The sequence below is a fragment of the Macaca thibetana genome, chromosome 20, assembly GCF_024542745.1.
Source record: "Macaca thibetana thibetana isolate TM-01 chromosome 20, ASM2454274v1, whole genome shotgun sequence".
NCBI lineage: Eukaryota > Metazoa > Chordata > Mammalia > Primates > Cercopithecidae > Macaca > Macaca thibetana.
Window position 1 is genome coordinate 73,442,853 of NC_065597.1, and position 18,753 is coordinate 73,461,605.

General features: G+C 56.7%; 3 protein-coding genes across 8 annotated transcripts in view; 1 reads left to right on the top strand and 2 right to left on the bottom strand.

Moving 5' to 3' along the window:
- TBC1D24 (TBC1 domain family member 24) overlaps positions 1-553 on the bottom strand; it is a 253,197-nt gene extending 252,644 nt beyond the window's left edge. The window contains exon 1 of the mRNA XM_050774336.1: positions 544-553. The gene's annotated coding sequence lies outside the window, so the exon portion shown is untranslated. The remainder of the gene's footprint in view (positions 1-543) is intronic.
- Positions 305-14,664, top strand: ECI1 (enoyl-CoA delta isomerase 1). 2 transcript variants are annotated; one of them, XM_050774492.1, is made up of 7 exons: positions 305-456; positions 722-835; positions 8,102-8,229; positions 10,507-10,653; positions 11,615-11,736; positions 11,829-12,007; positions 14,414-14,664. In XM_050774492.1, exons 3-7 carry the CDS (start codon positions 8,113-8,115, stop codon positions 14,578-14,580), a joined length of 732 nt encoding a protein of 243 aa, XP_050630449.1. In that variant the 5' UTR covers positions 305-456; positions 722-835; positions 8,102-8,112; the 3' UTR covers positions 14,581-14,664. The 2 variants fall into 2 exon arrangements, with proteins under 2 accessions (XP_050630449.1, XP_050630448.1); XM_050774491.1 differs by lacking the exon at positions 305-456 and adding an exon at positions 506-629.
- A 1,227-nt stretch (positions 14,665-15,891) lies between these two features.
- Positions 15,892-18,278, bottom strand: DNASE1L2 (deoxyribonuclease 1 like 2). 5 transcript variants are annotated; one of them, XM_050774489.1, is made up of 7 exons: positions 17,762-18,278; positions 17,592-17,680; positions 17,417-17,500; positions 17,242-17,342; positions 16,982-17,091; positions 16,613-16,864; positions 15,892-16,241 (listed from the first exon to the last, which is right to left on the bottom strand). In XM_050774489.1, exons 1-7 carry the CDS (start codon positions 17,903-17,905, stop codon positions 16,185-16,187), a joined length of 837 nt encoding a protein of 278 aa, XP_050630446.1. In that variant the 5' UTR covers positions 17,906-18,278; the 3' UTR covers positions 15,892-16,184. The 5 variants fall into 5 exon arrangements, with proteins under 5 accessions (XP_050630446.1, XP_050630445.1, XP_050630443.1 ...); XM_050774488.1 differs by having other exon boundaries at positions 16,982-17,094; XM_050774486.1 differs by having other exon boundaries at positions 15,892-16,864.
- Between the last annotated feature and the right edge of the window lie 475 nt (positions 18,279-18,753).

Genomic DNA, 18,753 nt, shown 5'->3' on the forward strand with positions numbered 1-18,753 from the left:
CCTTTGTGCACTTGGCCTTGTGCTGAGCAAGGCGTGTGGCCTGTTCTTACCGCCGGGTTCTGCTGCCCCCACCCCCACTTCGGTGACTAAACCTGCACCTCTGATCCTGTTCCCAAAGGGGCAGGAGGCTGGGCTCACTCCAGGCAGCCCCTGGCCTCCCTCACGGACCCCCTGTGTGGGGCTCATTGCTTTGATCGCCTTTCCAGCGCCAGTGCTGCAGTAGCTGAGCCTGGCCTAGAGCTCGCGGTCACGAACAACTGCAGCCTCCTGCCTACGTGTCCCGCGCCGTAGAAGAGCCTGCCCTGGCGCTGCGCTGGTCGTGGCTGCGTCAGCAGTGGGCCCGCACCTCCTTGCGTCTCCCTGTAGGCCAGCCCTGCCCCAGATCTAGGTGCCTGCCCCTGAAGCGCACGGCTGCCCGTGATGAACCCGGCGGGCGGTGGGCGGCTGCTTCGGCCGGTAGGTGGAGGCGTTGACCGGCCTCTGGGAACGGGGCGGGGCCTGCTCCTGAGGGAGGACTCCGCCCCCTCCCCAGGAGACAAGTTACCCCGCGACCTTCACCAGGCGGGTTCTGGTCAAGATGGCGCTGGCGGCTGCTGTGCGAGTCCCGGCGCGCGTTTTGCTCCGCGCGGGTGCGAGACCCGGGGCGGGCAGGAGTCGGGGCCGGGGCCGGGGCAGGGGTCGGGACCGGGAACTAACGGGCTCCTCCGCGCTGCCTTCGCAGGGGCCCGGCTCCCGGGCGTGGCCCTCGGACTGACGGAGCGGGTGGACGGCTGGGGAGACGGCGCGCGGCGCTTCGGGAGCCAGCGGGTGTTGGTGGAGCCGGACGCGGGCGCAGGTGAGCGGGCGGCACCGAGGGTGGGCGGGCGTGGGGCCCGGACCCGCGGGGGTCCGCGCTTGCGGGGCGCTGTCGGAGAACCACGTCTGTCGACACTCAGTTTCTGTTTAGAACCCAAGGTTCGAAACAGAACCTTGCTTCTCTACCTGGATTCGTTCGTCATGAGACAAAAGTTTCTAGTTTTAAAGTTGTAGGGGGCCGGGCGCGGTGGCTCACGCCTGTAATCCCAGCACTTTGAGAGGCTGAGGCGGGCGGATCACCTGAGGTCAGGAGTTCGAGATCAGCCTGGCCAACATGATGAAACCCCATCTCTACTAAAAAATACAAAAGAAAAAATTAGCTGGGTGTGGTGGTGCCTACCTGTAATCCCAGCTGCCTGGGAGGCTGAGGCAGAAGAATCGCTGGAACCTGGGAGGTGGAGGCTGTAGTGAGCCGAGATTGTGCCTCTGCACACCAGCTTGGGCCACAGAGCAAGACTCCGTCTCAAAATAAATAAATGAATAAATAAATAAATAGGCAGAGATATGAGCTGTTATATAAGTTATTCAGTTGGAAGTGGAAAAGAATATTTTGGAATAAAATGATGTTTGTTAACACTCCCGTGTGGCACAGAATCTCGTACCACCCTCCCGTCAGAACCCTTGGTAAAACCCACTGGAAAGGATAGAAAAAGTACTTTTGGAAGAGAAGCCTACGCGCTCCCTCCAGACAGGATGCCGAGCTGAGGGCACCAAGAGGGCACAGCTCAGGCGCCAGCAATTCCTCATCCAGGACATGCTGACCCGGACTTCCCCGTGCAGGCCTCAGTCCCTGCTGTGGCTCCTGAGAGGAGGCCTTCCCCCTCCGCAAGTAGGTCACAGCCCCTACCCTCCCCAACACCCCAGACTCAGGGCTGTGCCCACACTGCACAGCTTCAGGACACCTGGCTCCAGGTGCCTCTTTTTGGTTCCGTTCTCTCTGTCTGGGCTCCTTCTACAAACTGAGAGGGACAAACTAAGACCAACAACAAACTGAGTTTCTTTTCTTTTTTTTTTTTTTTTTTGGAGCTGTAGTCTTGCTCTGTCGCCAGACTGGAGTGCAGTGGCGCAATCTCGGCTCACTGCAACCTGTGCCTCCTGGGTTCAAGCGATTCTCCCTCCTTAGCCTCCCAAGTAGCTCCCATTACCAGGGCCCACCACCACGCCCACTAATTTTTGTAAAAACTGAGTTTCTGAAGGGATCATTTCTGTAGCATATTTGAATGTATCTCAACAAAATGCAAAAAAAAATTATTTATCTATTTTTTTTTTAAGACAGTGACTCTGTCGCTCAGGCTGGAGTGCAATGGCGCGGTCCTGGCTCGCTGCAATCTCAGTCAGGCCTGGCTTTCTGACCCCAGACTGTACTTTGTCTTTTTGTCTACCTTTTTTTTTTTTTTTTTTTTTTTTTTTGAGACGGAGTCTCTCTCTGTCACCCAGGCTGGAGTGCAGTGGCCGGATCTCAGCTCACTGCAAGCTCCGCCTCCCGGGTTCACGCCATTCTCCTGCCTCAGCCTCCCGAGTAGCTGGGACTACAGGCGCCCGCCACCTTGCCCGGCTAGTTTTTTGTATTTTTTTAGTAGAGACGGGGTTTCACCGGGTTCGCCAGGATGGTCTCGATCTCCTGACCTTGTGATCCACCCGTCTCGGCCTCCCAAAGTGCTGGGATTACAGGCTTGAGCCACCGCGCCCGGCCCTTTTTTTTTTTTTGAGACGGAGTCTCGCTCTGTCACCCAGGCTGGAGTGCAGTGGCACAATATCTGCTCACTGCAAGCTCCGCCTCCTGGGTTCACACCATTCTCCTGCCTCAGCCTCCCAAGTAGCTGGGACTACAGGCGCCCAGGTAATTTTTTTTGTATTTTTAGTAGAGACGGGGTTTCACCGTGTTAGCCAGGATGGTCTCGATCTCCTGACCTCATGATCCGCCTGCCTCCGCCTCCCAAAGTGCTGGGATTACAGGGGTGAGTCACCGCGCCCAGCTTACTTTGTCTTTTTATATGGTGAAGCGGGGAGGCACTTGGGTAAAAAATTGTCATTGCACCAACACTTTTCCTTTTTTACTGGAGGTAATGTGTGTGTGTGTTTGTGTGTGTTTGTGTGTGTACGTGTACAGAAAAATGTTTATACCTGGCTGGGCACGGTGGCTCAAGCCTGTAATCCCAGCACTTTGGGAGGCTGAGACAGGCGGATCACGAGGTCAGGAGATCGAGACCATCCTGGCTAACCCGGTGAAACCCCGTCTCTACTAAAACATACAAAAAAACTAGCCGGGCGAGTTGGCGGGCGCCTGTAGTCCCAGCTACTCGGGAGGCTGAGGCAGGAGAATGGCGTAAACCCGGGAGGCGGAGCTTGCAGTGAGCTGAGATCTGGCCACTGCACTCCAGCCTGGGCGACAGAGCAAGACTCCGTCTCAAAAAAAAAAAAAAAACCCAAAAACAAAAAATGTTTATACCTAACATTTACCATTCTAGCCATTTTGCTCAGTACAACCCAGTAGCAGTAAGTACATTCACAATGTTGTGTAGTCCACGCTCTCCATTCCAATACCTTAAGATATGTGTTTTTGAGGTCAGGCCCAGTGACTCACGCCTGTAATCCCAGCACTTTGGGAGGCTGAGGCGGACGGATCACGAGGTCAGGAGATCGAGACCATCCTGGCTAACAAGGTGAAACCCCATCTCTACTAAAAATACAAAAAATTAGCTGGGCGTGGTGGTGGGCACCTGTAGTCCCTGCTACTCAGGAGGCTGAGGCAGGAGAATGGCGTGAACCCGGGGGTGGAGCTTGCAGTGAGCCAAGATCATACCACTGCACTCCAGCCTGGGCAACAGAGTGAGACTCCATCTCAAAAAAATATACGTGTGTGTGTTTTTGACCAGGCGCCATGGCTCATTGCCTGTAATCCCAGCACTTTGAGAGGCCAACACAGGAGGATCAGTTGAGCCCAGGAGTTTGAGACCAGCCTGGACAACATAGCGAGACTCCATCTCTACAAAAAATTTTGAAATTAGCCATGTGCGGCGCTATATGCTACTGGGTAGGCTGAGGCAGATCACTCGAGACCAGGAGGTCGGGGATGGAATGAGCTATGATTGTACCACTGGACTCCAGTCTGGGCAACAGAGCAAGACTCTGGCTCAAAAAAAATAAATAAATAAGGAATATTTAGTACCCACCCTATGCCTGGAATGTAGCCACTTCCCACGTGATGTCTAAGCTCTTCCAAAGTCTCCTTGTTTTGTTTTGTTTTTGTTTGTTTGTTTGAGGCAGAGTCTCGCTCTGTCCCCCAACCTGGTGTGCAGTGGCCCAATCTCGGCTCACTGCAAGCTCCGCCTCCCGGGTTCACGCCATTCCCCGGCCTCAGCCTCCCAAGTAGCTGGGACTACAGGCGCCCATCACCACACCCGGCTAATTTTTTTTTTGTATTTTTAGTAGAGACGGGGTTTCACCGTGTCAGCCAGGATGGTCTCGATCTCCTGACCTTGTGATCCGCCCACCTCGGTGTCCCAAAGTGCTGGGATTACAGTTGTGAGCCACCGTGCCCGGCCTCTCCTTGGTTATCTTATGCTCATCTCTGGTCTCTTTACCTTTCCCCCCAGTGTCCTTGTTACCAGAACACCAGCTTGGTCTAAATCCGTGCTGCTCACCACACACATAGCCAATGATTGAGGCCAGGCGCAGTGACTCATGCCTGTAATCCCAGCACTTTTGGGGAGGCCTAGGTGGGCAGATCATTTGAGGTCAGAAGCTCAAGGCCAGCCTGGCCAACATAGTGAAACCCCATCTACTAAAAATACAAAAGATAGCCAGGCATGGTAACACACGCCTGTAATCCCAGCTCTTCGGGAGCCTGAGGCAGGAGAATTGCTTGAACCCGGGAGGCAGAGGTTGCAGTGAGCGGAGATCGCTCTACTGCACTCCATCCTGGGTGACAAAGCGAGACTCCATCTCAAAAAAATAAAATAGGATGGGCGTGGTGTAATCCCAACATTTTGGGAGGCTAAGGCAGGCAGATCACCTGAGGTCAGGAGTTCAAGATCAGCCTGGCCAACATGACGAAACGCCATCTCTACTAAAAATACAAAAATTAGTCTGGCATGGTGGCAGGCGCCTATAATACCGGCTACTTGGGAGGTTGAGCCAGGAGAATCCCTTGAACCCAGGAGGCAGAGGTTGCAGTGAGCTGATAGCACTCCACTGCACTCCATCCTGGGCAACAGAGTGAGACTCCATCTCCAAAAAATAAAAATAAAAAATACATAAATAGGCCGGGCGCGGTGGCTCAAGCCTGTAATCTCAGCACTTTGGGAGGCCGAGGCAGGTGGATCATGGGGTCAGGAGATCGAGACCATCCTGGCTAACATTTTAATAGAGTCGGTGAAACCCCGACTCTACTAAAAATACAAAAAAAAATTAGCCGGGCGTGGTGGTGAGCACCTGTAGTCCCAGCTGCTTGGGAGGCTGAGGCAGAAGAATGGTATGAACCCAGGAGGCAGAGCTTGCAGTGAGCCGAGATCGCACCACTGCGCTCCAGTCTGGGTGACACAGCAAGACTCTGTCTGAAAAAATAAATAAATAAAAATGTAAAAAAACATAAATAAATAGTAATGACCAGATGGATGAGCTTTGAACACATGATGCTCAGTGGAAAAAGTCGGCCACAAAGCCCACATACTGTGGTATCCTGGTCATATGGAATGGCCGGAGCAGGCAGAACCGTAAACACAGAACGCAGATTGGCGGCTGCCAGGGGTTGGGGGTGGGATGGGGAGCAACTGCTAATGGGGACAGGGATTCTTTTGGGGACAATGAAAAGATTCTGGAACTAGGCAGTGGCGATTGTTGCACAACACGGTCAGTGTACTGAATTGTGTAAGTGCCTGACTTGTTCACTTAAAAATGGCTAATTTAGGCTGGGTACAGTGGCTCATGCCTATAATCCCAACACTTTCGGAGGCCGATGCAGGAGGATCACCTGAAGTCAGGAGTTCGTGACCAGCCTGGCCAACCTGGTGAAACCCCTTCTCTACTAAAAATGCAAAAATTAGCCGGGCATGGTGGTGTGTGCCTGTAATCCCAGCTTCTCGGGAGGCTAAGGCAGAAGAATGACTTGCACCCAGGAGGCAGAGGCTGCAGTGAGCCGAGATCGCACTGCTGCACTCTAGCCTGGGTGACAGAGCGAGACTCTGTCTCAAAAAAAATAAAGATAGAAAATGATTAATTTGGGCACAGTGGCTCACGCCTGTAATCCCAGCACTTTGGGAGGCAGAGGTGGGTGAATCACGAGGTCAAGAGATCAAGACCATCCTGGCCAACCAACATGGTGAAACCCCATCTCTACTAAAAATACAAAAATTAGCTGGGCGTAGTGGTGCACGCCTGTAGTCCTAGCTACTCCAGAGGCTAAGGCAGGAGAATCACTTGAACCCAGGAAGTGGAGGTTGCAGTGAGCTGAGATTGCATCACTGCACTCCAGCCTTGACGACAGAGTGAGACTGTCTCAAAAAAAATAATAAAGAGGCCGGGCACAGAGGCCCACGCCTGTAATCCCAGTGCTTTGGGAGGCTGAGGCAGGCGGATCACAAGGTCAGGAGAACGAGACCATCCTGGCTAACACGGTCTCTACTAAAAAGACAAAAAATTTAGCTGAGCTTGGTGGCGGGCGCCTGTAGTCCCAGCTACTGGGGAGGCTGAGGCAGGAGAATGGCGTGAACACGGGAGGCGGAGCTTACAGCGAGCCAAGATCACACCACTGCACTCCAGTCTGGGCGACAGAGTGAGACTCCGTCCCCAAAAAAAAATGAAGGAAAGAAAGAGAAAGAAAATGGTTAATTTTAAAAGCATGCAGTGTGGGGCCGAGCGCGGTGGCTCAAGCCTATAATCCCAGCGCTTTGGGAGGCCGAGATGGGTGGATCACAAGGTCAGGAGATGGAGACCATCCTGGCTAACATGGTGAAACCCCGTCTCTACTAAAAAAAATACAAAAAGCTAGCCGGGCGAGGTGGTGGGCACCTGTAGTCCCAGCTGCTCGGGAGGCTGAGGCCAGAGAATGGCGTAAACCCGGGAGGCGGAGCTTGCAGTGAGCTGAGATCCAGCCACTGCACTCCAGCCTGGGCGATAGAGCGAGACTCCGTCTCAAAAAAAAAAAAAAAAAAAAAACATGCAGTTTATATAGAATAAATGAAATTGTTAATTTATGTTATATCAATCTTACTTCAATTTAAAAAACCATAGGCTCACTCCTGTACTCTAGCACTTTGGGAGCCTGAGGCAGAAGGACCACTTGAACTCAGGAGTTCAAGACCAGCCTGGGCAACAAAATGAGACCTTGTCTGTACTAAAAAATCAAAAAAATTAACTGGGCATGGTGGCCTGTGTCTGTAATCTCAGCTACTCAGCAGGCTGAGTTGGGAGGATCGCTGGAGTGCAGGAGGTCAAAGCTGCAATGAGCGGAGATCATACCCCTGCACTCCAGCCTGGGTGATAGAGTGAGACTCTGTCTCAAAAATAATAATAATTAATAAAAAATAACCCCCAGGCCAGGCACTGTGGCTCACGCCTGTAATCCTGGCACTTTGGGAGGCCGAGGCGAGTGGATCACCTGCAGTCGGGAGTTCAAGACCAGCCTGACCAACATGGAGAAACCCCGTTTCTACTAAAAATACAAAATTAGCTGGGTGTAGTGGCACGCACGTGTAATCCCAGCTACTCGGGAGGCTGAGGCAGTCAAATTGCTTGAACCCAGGAGGCGGAGGCTGCGGTGAGCCAAGATCACGCCATTGCACTCCAACCAGAGCAATAAGGGCAAACTCCATCTCAAAAAAAAAAAATAGGACCAGGCACGGTAGCTTACACCTGTAATCCTAACACTTTGGGAGGCCGAGGTGGGCGGATCACAAGGTCAGGAGATCGAGACCATCCTGGCTAACACGGTGAAACCCTGTCTCTACTAAAAATACAAAAGAATTAGCAGGGCGTGGTGGCGGGCGCCTGTAGTCCCAGCTACTCGGGAGGCTGAGGCAGGAGAATGGCATGAACTCTGGAGGCAGAGCTTGCAGTGAGCTGAGATCGTGCCACTGCACTCCAGCCTGGGCGACAGAGCGAGACTCCGTCTCCAAATAAATAAATAAATAAATAAACAAAACCCCCCAAATGCACAGCTATCATGGCTTGGTTGAGGATGCAAGCTCGTCAGAGTGCTTTTCCAGTGCCAGGTGTGAGCTTTCTCTTTTCTCATTTTTTAAATTAGGGGTGGCTGTGATGAAATTGAAGAACCCCCCAGTGAACACCCTGAGTCTGGAGTTTCTGACGGAGCTGGTTATCTGCCTGGAGAAGCTAGAGAATGACAAGAGCTTCCGCGGTGTTGTCCTGACCTCCGTAGGTGTCAGTTCAGCTCCCTACCCCAGCCCGAGTTCTCTGATGGGAGCATAGGCCTGTTGCACATGGGAAGAGGCGGAGCCTGCCGACGGGTGGTGCAGGCCAGCCAGCAGCCCCACCACCCTGGACTCCAGGTGCCTCCTGGGGAGGCTTCCAGGAGCACAGTCTGGGTATGCCCCAGCAGGGACCCACACTGTCACGGGCCTCAAGCAGATCATTCCCAAAGGTGAAGGTGGACCAGTCTGGGAGATAACCTTCCCAGGAGACGGCTTTCCCAAGAGACAGCCTTCCTGGGATACGTCCTTCCCGGTAGACAGAATTCCCGGGAGACACCCTTCCTGGCCTGGGCCGTCGTCCAGGCAGACACTGGGGAGAGCTGTGGGCAGCGAGTGAGGGAGAGCCATGCATCTATGGGGTCACCTTGGACCCTAAGCACACCTGGTGGTGGCTTCCTGGGGTACTCCCTGCTAGGATCACTTGGGTGCCCTGAGCCAGTCCTGCGAACAATGCTCGTGTTCTCTGATCCTCTGTGGGCCAGTCTTCGGGGCAAGTTCTCAGAGGGTGAACCTCTTTGGTCTGACTTCTTGTGCAGGGGACTCTAAGTGTTGCTTGAGTGCTGGCGAACGCTAGGCGTGGCATCTGTGGGAACGGTGTCATTACCAGGGTCGCGGAGGGGCAATAAGTAGTGTCAGGCCCAGGAGGGTGGGACCCCTGAGGGAAGGTGGGCCATGGCCGAGGTGACGGGGGTGAGGGGTCCTCGGAGGCTGGGGTCCCCAGCTTTACAGGGCCTGGCCTAGAACTCCTGACCTCAAGTGATCCGCCCACCTTGGCCTCCCAAAGTGCTGGCCATGTCCAGCCTTATATATTTATTGAGACAGAATCTCTCTCTGTTGCCCAAGCTGGAGTACAGTGATGTGATCTTGGCTTACTACAACCTCTGCCTCCTGGGTTCAAGCGGTTCTTGAATCTTGAAAATTTTAAAAATTTTTGGTAGAGACAGTGTCTTTGTTGCCCATGTTGGTCTTGAACTCCTGGGCTCAAGCAGCCCTCCCACCTCAACTTCCTGATGTGCTAGGATTACAGGTGTGAGCCATTGCACCTGGCTAATTTTTTTGCTTAATTTTTACTTTTTTGTACAGATGGGGTCTTGCTGTGTTGCCCAGGCTGGTCTTGAACTCCTGGCCTCAAGCAGTCCTCCCATCTTGGCCTCCCAAAGCTCTGGGATTACAGGCATGAGCTACCACGCCGGGCCTGGGTCTTGAGTAATGGAAGTAGAACGCGTTTTGTAGAAACAGAGGACCGGCTGCCCGTTCTGTGCAGCAGCAGCTCACGTCTGTTTGGGAACAGTGGAGCTGCGTTGCACACCCATACCGCTCCTGGCTTTTTCACATGACCTGAGGATGTGGAGGCCATCCCATCTGTCCCGGCCCCCTCCTCCTCACACACATTAGGTGGTTGTCGTCCTTTCTGTGGACAGTGTGGGGTAAACATCTGCCCAGCTCTGCTTGTGTGAATCAGGGTGAGCTGGGTTTGGCTGCAGGAACAAGTTCACCCACAGCCTTGGGATCCGGCCCTCGGGAGGAAAACGTGACGTGTGGTGCAGCGGGGAAAGCACCTTTGTTGTTTGCTCAGGGGGCTGTGACCGTGCAGGGGCCCCAGGGTGGATTTTCCACTCCTCCCCGAGCCCGCCTCCCTGGCCAGCAACCCTGACTGGGCGTCTGAGGCCCCCGTGCTGGCACCCGCTACTCTAGCCATGGGAGGGTCCCTTCCACCTGTGCTCACCCCTCACCCGCCCTTGGTAGCTCCTGAGAAACCCACACTTTCCAGATCCTTCTCCCACCCTAGCACTTCTGGTCCACACGGCGGTCCGTGGCTTGCTTGGCCCTTTGCGGGTGAATGATTCAGAACATGCACCTCCTCTGAACTCTCAGGAGTCTTCACCGCATCTCTGGGTTCCTCTGCCCGAGCCGGGCGTGCGGAGCCAGAGGGCCGGCGCTCTGATGTCCCTGGGAGGTGCCTGGCCCTGCCTGTCCTCTCCTATCCAGTTTGAAGCGGGAAAGGGAAGAATGTTCTGGAAAGTACAGGGAAGCCGGGTCCAGGAGAAGCCTAGGCTGAGTCCCTGGAGCGCCTAGTCCTGGCTCCATGGGGGCAGCACCCACACCCTGAGTATGACCTGGCCCTGCTGTGCCTTGGGCACTTGGGCTCCTCAGTCTTCCTGCTGTGATGCCAGCTGGGAGGTGGACTCTGATGGGTGCATGGCCCTGGTGCCCCCTGCAGGACTGCCCGGGTGTCTTCTCGGCCGGCCTGGACCTGACAGAGATGTGTGGGAAGAGCCCCGCCCACTATGCTGAGTACTGGAAGGCCGTGCAGGAGCTGTGGCTGCAGTTCTACCAGTCCAACCTGGTGCTGGTCTCCGCCATCAATGTGAGTGTCCCCACTCCCAGGTGGCCTCGCTGGCTCTTCTGGGCCAGCCCCGGGGGGTGGGGCAGACACTGTCCTGCCCTTGGAATCTCTCACAGGGGAAGGGAATGGTTGGGGAGACCCTGAGATGTGCACAGATGAGTGCCATTGCAGACCGCATGGCGTGTTGAAAAGGTGGGCCTCAGGTGAGGGGCCTGGCCTGGGTCAGTCAGACAAGAGCCAGTGGGTAGGGACCAGGGCCTGGGGTTGATGCCAGCCTGGGTGGAAGCTGTGTGTGGTGAGTGGGTGATTGGACCCACATTTTGGAAACATCACTCCATCCCTTCCCAAGGAAGGCCGGGGAAGCTGAGGACAACGTGGGGGCTCAACCTCGGGAACCAGGTGTCCTGTGGGGTGGCTATGACAAGTTGGGTGCGGGTCGGAGCCTGGTGGAGGGGAGGGCTGGTGTGAGAGAAGCCTCAAGGGTGCATGGCCATGCAGACAGGATGGGTCCTGTGCAGGGCAGTGGGTGCCTGCAGTGACCACAGGGTGCGTGTGGGGTTCCCAGGACATTCTGGTGGCGCTAGCTGCTGGGGTGGTAATGGGGCCCCCGTGGGGCATGACAGCTCTGACTAAATGCTTATGTGGCATTTTAGCATTGAGTAAAAGCTCTGAGAGGACAAGCAACTTGCTCCCCTAACTGAACGGTTTTAAAAAGTGATTTTTCTGTTGCCTAAGAACTAATGACCCTCGGCTGAGGACGAGCCTCAGACCCTCCTTGCCGAGCACTAAGGGGCCAGTTCCTTCCCCATCCATTTCCTGGTGCGCACCCAGCCCAGCCCAGACCATTGTGGGTATGGAGTCCTGTGGGGGTTGGGGCACATCGAGGGCACATCCTTGGCATCCTTGGACCCGGCCCTCTGGAATGTGGTTGGGACCAACAGCACCTAAGAGTCTAAGAGCCCTGTCCGGCCTCTCCCTGCAGGGGGCCTGCCCTGCCGGAGGCTGCCTCATGACCCTGACCTGTGACTACCGTGTCCTGGCAGACAACCCCAGGTACTGCATAGGACTCAACGAGACCCAGCTGGGCATCGTCGCCCCTTTCTGGTAAGGCCCGGGGCTGCAGCCACACTCCATTCTTGTCGTGGAGGGAACCGACCCACCTGGGGCCACGTGGTGAGCGGGTGTCTGCGTTCCAGGTTCAAAGACACCCTGGAGAACGTCATCGGGCACCGGGCAGCCGAGCGTGCGCTGCAGCTGGGGCTACTCTTCCCGCCGGCAGAGGCCCTGCAGGTGGGCATAGTGGACCAGGTGGTCCCAGAGGAGCAGGTGCAGAGCACTGCGCTGTCAGCGATAGCCCAGTGGATGACCATTCCAGGTGAGGCACAGGGTATGGCGGGAGCCTGATGATGCTGGGGAGACCAGAAGGTTCTCCACCCAAAGGTTCTATGTGGACATCGTGACTGCAGGAGACTGTTCAGAATCACAGTCATGTGGGTGTCAGGAAACTGCTGTAACAACGCAGCACAGACCAGGTGGCCCAGACCACAGAAGTTGATCTCACGGTGCTGGAGACCAGAGGTGCAAAATCAAGGTGTGGGCAGGGCTGCCCTTCCTCCCTGGGCTCCAGGGGAGGCTCCTTCCTGCTCCTGCGCACTTCTGCTGGCTCCAGGCCTCCCTGGCTTGTGGACGCCTCGCTCTAATCTCTGCCTCTATCCTTACGCGGCTTTCTCCCCTGTGTTTTTATGGGTCTCAGGTCTCTCTCTCCCTTCTCAGGACACCTGCCATGTGATTTAGGACCTACCCTAAATCCAAGATGATCCCAACTTAATTACATCTGCAGAGACTCTTTCCAAATAAGGTCACACTTCCAGGTTCCAGAGCAGTGGTTAGGAATTGGACCTATCTTTTGGGACACACTTTTCAACCTACCACAAAGACAATTGTCCACTTCGTAGAAATAGAGCTGGTCATATCAGCGACGGTATACACCAGGCCCAGCAAATGCTGTCTGTAAAGGGCCAGATGGTTTGTGGGCTCTATAGGTAAGACCTTTGTAGCAGAAGGCAGCCACAGAGGAGACGTAAACTGACAGGTGTAGCTGTGTTCTGGCAAAGCTTTATGGACACTGGGCCAGGCGCAGTGGCTCACACCTGTAATCTCAGCACTTTGGGAGGCTGAGGCAGGCAGATCACTTGAGATCAGGAGTTCAAGACCAGCCTGGCCAACATGGTGAAACCCCATCTCTACTAAAAATACAAAAATGGGCCGGGCGTGGTGGCTCACGCCTGTAATCCCAGCACTTTGGGAGGCCGAGGCGGGTGGATCACAAGGTCAGGAGATCGAGGCCATCCTGGCTAACACAGTGAAACTCCGTCTCTACTAAAAATACAAAAATCAGCCGGGCGTGGTTGCAGGCGCCTGTCGTCCCAGCTACTTGGGAGGCTGAGGCAGGAGAATGGCGTGAACCCAGGAGGCGGAGCTTGCAGTGAGCCAAGATCACACCACTGCGCTCCAGCCTGGGCAACAGAGCAAGACTCCGTCTCAAAGAAAAAAATATATATACAAAAATGAGCCGGGCATGGTGGCACGTGCATGTAATTATAGCTACTTGGGAGGTTGAGGCAGGAGAATCGCTTGAACTTGGGAGGCAGAGGTTGCAGTGAGCCAAGATCACGCCACTGTACTCCAGCCTGGGTGACAGAGCAAGACTCCATCTCAAAAAAAAAAAAAAAAAAAGATTTATGGACATTGAAATTTGAGTTTCACATAATTTTCACTTGTCACAAAATACTAACCTTTTGATTTTCAACTATTCAAAAATGTAAAAACCAGCCCAGCACAGTGGCTCAGGCCTGTAATCCGAGCACTTTGAGATGCCAAGGTGGGTGGATCACCTGAGGTCAGGAGTTTGAGACCAGCCTGGCCAACATGGCGAAACCCCGTCTCTACTAAAAATACAAAAATTAGCCAGGTGTGGGGGCAGGTGCCTGTAATCCCACCTACTCGGGAAGGCGTAGGCCAGAGAAGCACTTGAACCTGGGAGGCTGAGGTTGCAGTGAGCCAAGATCATGCCACTGCCTCCAGCCTGGGCGACAGAGTGAGATTCGGTCTTAAAAAAAGTAAAAACCATTCATAGCTTCAGGGCCTTGGGAAGCCAGATTTACCAACCCTGATACAAGTAACTGAAGGCTGTTCTGCCATTTCCTGTCCTGTAAGAGAATATTCAGTGCCATGGAAAAAAAATTTTTTTCTTTTTTTTTTTTGAGGCAGAGTCTCACTCATCGCTCAGGCTGGAGTACAGTGGCGCGATCTCAGCTCACTGCAACCTCCACCTCCTGGGTTCACGCCATTCTCCTGCCTCAGCCTCCTGCACCATGGAAATATTCTTCATAATATAATTGAGTGAAAATAACACGTTAAGTCGCCAGGCACGGTGGCTCATGCCTGTAATCCCAGCACTTTGGGAGGCCGAGATGGCCAGATCACCTGAGCTCGGGAGTTCGGGACCAGCCTGGCCAACATGGGGAAACCCCATCTCTACTAAAAATACAAAATTAGCTGGGTGTGGTGGTGCACACCTGTAATCCCAGCTACTCGGGAGGCTGACACAGGAGAATCACTTGAACCCAGGAGGCAGAGGTTGCAGTGAGCCGAGATCCCACCACTGCAGCCTGGGCAACAGAGCAAGACTCCATCTCAAAAAAAATAAATAAATGTAAGTTGGGAGTCACCCCACTGCCCCTGAAAGCGGGATTTCAGTGGTAGGTCCCATTTTCTTTAGACCATGCTCGACAGCTGACGAAGGCCATGATGCGAAAGGCCACAGCCAGCCGCCTGATCACGCAGCGTGATGCGGACGTGCAGAACTTTGTCAGCTTCATCTCCAAAGACTCCATCCAGAAGTCCCTGCAGCTGTACTTAGAGAGGCTCAAAGAAAAGAAAGGCTAACGGCTGGGCTGCCACAGACTTACAGCCACGCGTGCCCCTCTGGGTCCCAGGGAGGTCTTAAACAAGGCATTTTTCAACTTAAAAGTACTGCCAGCGTTTCATTTGGCTGATTTTACATAGAAGTTCCTGTTCCTCGTAGCCCGGTGGCCCAAGGCCCAACCACACACAAACACACGTGGTGCCTGTGCCCAGCAGGCAAGGGGAGTTGAGGGCAGCCTTTTCACTTGGGATTGTGACTGGCAGGGGGCGCCATTCTGGACCTGGTGAGGTCGCCACTGAATGTCTCCGTTCCCAAGGCAGAATTGTAAATCAAGTCCCTGGTCGTCCATTCCGGCTTTGGACTGCCTGCTCTTAGGTGTGAGGCCAGGTGGTCTTGGCCCCCATGACCCACACAGGACTCCCCAGAGAAAAGCCTTTTGGCCACTGCCCTTACTCATCAGGATGAAGGGAGTGGACGGTGAATCAGAGCAACTGGGGGATCCTGAGCCGGCGGGAGTGGGATCTGGAGCAGCTGTGCTGCCAGGGTTCCAAATGCCCCTTAAGAAGGATTTTGCAAGAACCAAACTCATCCAAATCCTTGAAAAAAAGGTTTTTCCTCCCATGCAATTCAGACCAAGTTCCCACACCTTGCTAAGATGTGATGTTTCAAAAACCAGAAACCTCATCGGGCCCCCATCAGTGACCCAGTGGACCCATGGGCCTGCCTGTTCCCAGTCCTAATGTGGTGGCCTTGCCCAGGGCACAGGGCAGCAAACTTGAAGGGCTGAGCCATAGCAAGCTGTGCAGTTCTTTGCACGGGACCTTAGTCCCAAGCCACCTACCTCGGCAGGGAGGAGTCCAGCCCACCTACTGCTCTCAGGCTCCCCAAAAGCTCCAGGACTGCTTACTGACCGGGGCCAGTCTCCCCTTGCAGTGCTGGGTGAGACCGGGCCCCTGAGACAAGTGCCTTGGGGCTCCCCGCAGGGCCCTGGAATGGGGGCTGCAGGGTGGGCCTGGGGAGAGCTATTCTGAGACCCCCCAAGGGCCCAGGAGGCTGATGTGTCGGCGCCATCCCTGTCCCAGCTGTGCTCACAGTACAGGCTCCTGAGAGCATTTGTAGTTTGCACAGAGGATAAGCAAGGAGGGTCCCTGAGCTGCCTTCTGGAGCAAACAGGCTCTGGGGGTGGCCAAGTCCCACCAGGACACGGGATGGGCAGCCCAGGACATGGCCCAGAGCCTGCCTCCCTGAGCTGCGTTTCCTCAGGGAAGCGGAGCTGCCCCTGAGGAGCTGAGGCTAGGTCCCTAGGAAGGACAGAGGCCTGGGAGCCAAGCTGTGGGGCCCGGCTGGGAGCGGCTCATTTATTGAGCAGACATTTGCCAGGCAGTGCCCTCTGTGCCCCTCATGGGGCTCACAACACCCCCTGAGGTCGCTGGATGCAGCCCGTCTCACAGATGGGGAATGGAGTTGCAGGGCAGCCCATTACGTGTCCATGGCCCCTGGTCCACGCCCAGCCGACTCTGCCTTGGGGCCTCACTGAAGGGTGGCTGCTACCCTGAAGGGGCCACTGTGGGGCCATTCCTCAGGGCCAGGGTCTGCAGGTGGCATGCCCCAGCCAGGCCTCGAGTCATCTGTGGGACTTGAGGGTCACCTCCACCGGAAAGTGGTCGCTGATGGCGAGAGCCTGGGGAAAGAGAAAGAGCCTCAGGGGAAAGTGGACCCCAGCCACCGGGATGGGCCCACTGGGTGTCCACAAGCCACTGCCTCTGCAGGAAGGGGCGGTGAGGCCTAGGTGCCCACCCTTGCTGCTGCCTGCGGTGGGGCAGGGGCCAGGGCAGAGGGTGTCACCATTGGCCCTTTGAGGGAAAGGCAAGGTACCCTGCCTGCCCGGAGCTCCACATGGGGTGGGCCAGGCTCTCAGGGTCCTTGGAAATGATCCCTGGTGCAAGGAGGGGAGCTGAGGTGGCCCCCCCTTGGGTGCCGGCCCCTCCCTGCTGCCTGCGTGCGCCCGGGCGGTGGGGACCCAGGACCAGCGCCGCCCCACGGCCCACTCGCCTGAGTCTGGTCCAGGCCGAATTCCTCCTGGAAGTCGTGCACAGTGGCCGACTGGGGCTTCAGGCTTCGGCGCAGGCGGGCGCCGCAGGCCACGATGCGGTCGTAGGCGCAATCTGAGTTACCCACCGTGGTGTCGGCGCTGTCAGGGATGAGCCACTTGAAGACCTCACTGCTTCTCAGGCGGATGGCAGCCCAGTCCTGCGCCCGCACATAGCTGCAGTCGGCGTTGAAGTCCCCCAGGAACAGCATGTCCTGCGGGCGCCGCGGAGCCGAGTCTGAGCCGCCCCAGGAGCCGTCGAGGTCCCGCCCTCATGGCCCAGACCTCCGGGGCGCGCCTGCAGGGACCCCGGGACCGAGGGGTTGGCTTACGTCGGTGCCCCACTTGTCAATCACGTCCAGATACACGTCGTAGAGCGCGTCGATCTCCGCCACGGCTTGATGTGGCGCCGCGTGCAGCGGGATCAGCACCAGCTTCTGCGCTGCTGCCGGAAGGGGTCGGGCGTCAGGTTCCGGCGGCAGGGGAGGGGCGGGCCGGCGGCAGGGGAGGGGCGGGCCGGCGGCAGGGGAGGGGCGGGCCGGCGGCAGGGGAGGGGCGGGCCGGCGGCAGGGGAGGGGCGGGGCCCGCTCACCTGAGCCGGGGGCCGAGAACTTGACCACGAAGGGCTCGCGGCTGAAGACGTCCTCGGGGTCCGGGTACTGGTATGTGTCCACGACAGACACCGCGTCCTTCCTAGGAGATGGGGGGGACGCGCTGAGCCTCCCACCTGCGGCCCCGCGCGCCCCTCACTGCGGTCCGCCCCTCACCTGTACACAAACAGGTACATCTCCTTATACTGGTCCCGGCCCAGGGGCTGGCTGCTCACAAAGCTGTACTCGTGCTCGGACACCCTGCAGAGACAGGGGCCCGCTCAGGGTCAGGGCGCCACGCCGGGGCGAGATCCCGGTCGGGGGTCGAGACGAGGGGCCCTGCCCACCACACCTGTTGATCTGCTCCATGAGCGTGGACACGGCGCTGAGGTCTGGGTCTCGCACCTCCTGCACCAGTGCGAGGTCATAACCCGCCAGGATCTGGGGAGGAGTCGCGGGTGCGGGGTCAGCGCGGTCAGCACCCCCAAACGCCGCCCCGCCCCGCCCCGGCCGGGGCCCCACCTTCGCGATGATGCTGCCGCAAGCCGGGTCCGACACTTTGCTGTCGCCGAAGCTCTGGATGTTGAAGGCTCCGATGCGAAGCGCCGTGGCCCTGGCGGCTTCCAGCGCACAGAGCGCGGCCAGCAGGGCCCGGGGCCCGCTCATTGCGCGGAGCGAGGGGCTGGGAGGGACAGAAGCGGCCGCCTACGCAGACCTGTTGTCAGACCCACCGACCCACCCCTCTCCTCCGCGGCCGCCCCGTGACGGCCAGTGCGACGCAGAATCCGCCCCTGCGCTCTGCAGGCTCCCAGGGCACTGCTGGGCTCTCAGGGACCGCTGCCTTCTCACTGCGCGGGAAGCTGCAGCCGGAATAGAGGGTCCGACCCATCCAGCCCCAGCACAGCCAGCGGAGAGACTCACCTTGGATGTGGGTGCGGAGGCCCGAGGCTCAGGGGTTCTAGGGAAATGGGGATCCCGGGTCCAGGCTGCGGGCGTGTCCGACACAGGACTGCACTGACTCCCTCCAGCAGCAGCTCTGGCACCAGGACAGGGGCCGGTATTTGAGGTCCTGGTCCAGGGAGGGGCCGAGCTGCGCTGGGTCCCGCCCCCTCGACCGAGCTGGGTGCCTGATGAATTCTTGGCTTGCATTCCCGTGGAGACCCCCAGGGTAAGGGGTGGGAGACCTGCCTGAGCCCCTTCTGGTGCCCCAGGCCTGTCCCAAAACCGTCCCAGAAGCCCCTGCCAGCCCCCTAGGATGGAGGTAGACGGTCAGCCACATCCCAGTGAGGCTGTTCTTGTCCCCACCCCTAGAAACTAGGTCGCCTAGACTCTCTCCCTGAGCAGAATCCCTTCAGGGACAGGAAGGCAGCACAGGAAGGCCCAGCCACACTCCTTGCCCAGCATCTCCTGCTGCTCCACCTGCTCACCCTGTGGTGGAGGCCAAGGCTCCCAGATATCCCTGTCCCCGTCCCTAGTCCTCCCACCTACCCACAGGCCTCAGGCAGTGCAGCTGG

What these genes read in the sequence shown, in the direction of transcription:
- ECI1 (XM_050774491.1), top strand. Translation starts at nt 578, where the DNA reads ATGGCGCTGGCGGCTGCTGTGCGAGTCCCGGCGCGCGTTTTGCTCCGC. An exon ending in GCGGTGTTGTCCTGACCTCC is followed by an intron (nt 8,230 to 10,506) that starts GTAGGTGTCAGT and finishes TGCCCCCTGCAG; the next exon opens with GACTGCCCGGGTGTCTTCTC. An exon ending in CCAGTGGATGACCATTCCAG is followed by an intron (nt 12,008 to 14,413) that starts GTGAGGCACAGG and finishes CATTTTCTTTAG; the next exon opens with ACCATGCTCGACAGCTGACG.
- DNASE1L2 (XM_050774485.1), bottom strand. Translation starts at nt 17,905, where the DNA reads ATGAGCGGGCCCCGGGCCCTGCTGGCCGCGCTCTGTGCGCTGGAAGCC. An exon ending in GCGGCAGCATCATCGCGAAG is followed by an intron (nt 17,681 to 17,761) that starts GTGGGGCCCCGG and finishes ACTCCTCCCCAG; the next exon opens with ATCCTGGCGGGTTATGACCT. An exon ending in CTCATGGAGCAGATCAACAG is followed by an intron (nt 17,501 to 17,591) that starts GTGTGGTGGGCA and finishes CTGTCTCTGCAG; the next exon opens with GGTGTCCGAGCACGAGTACA.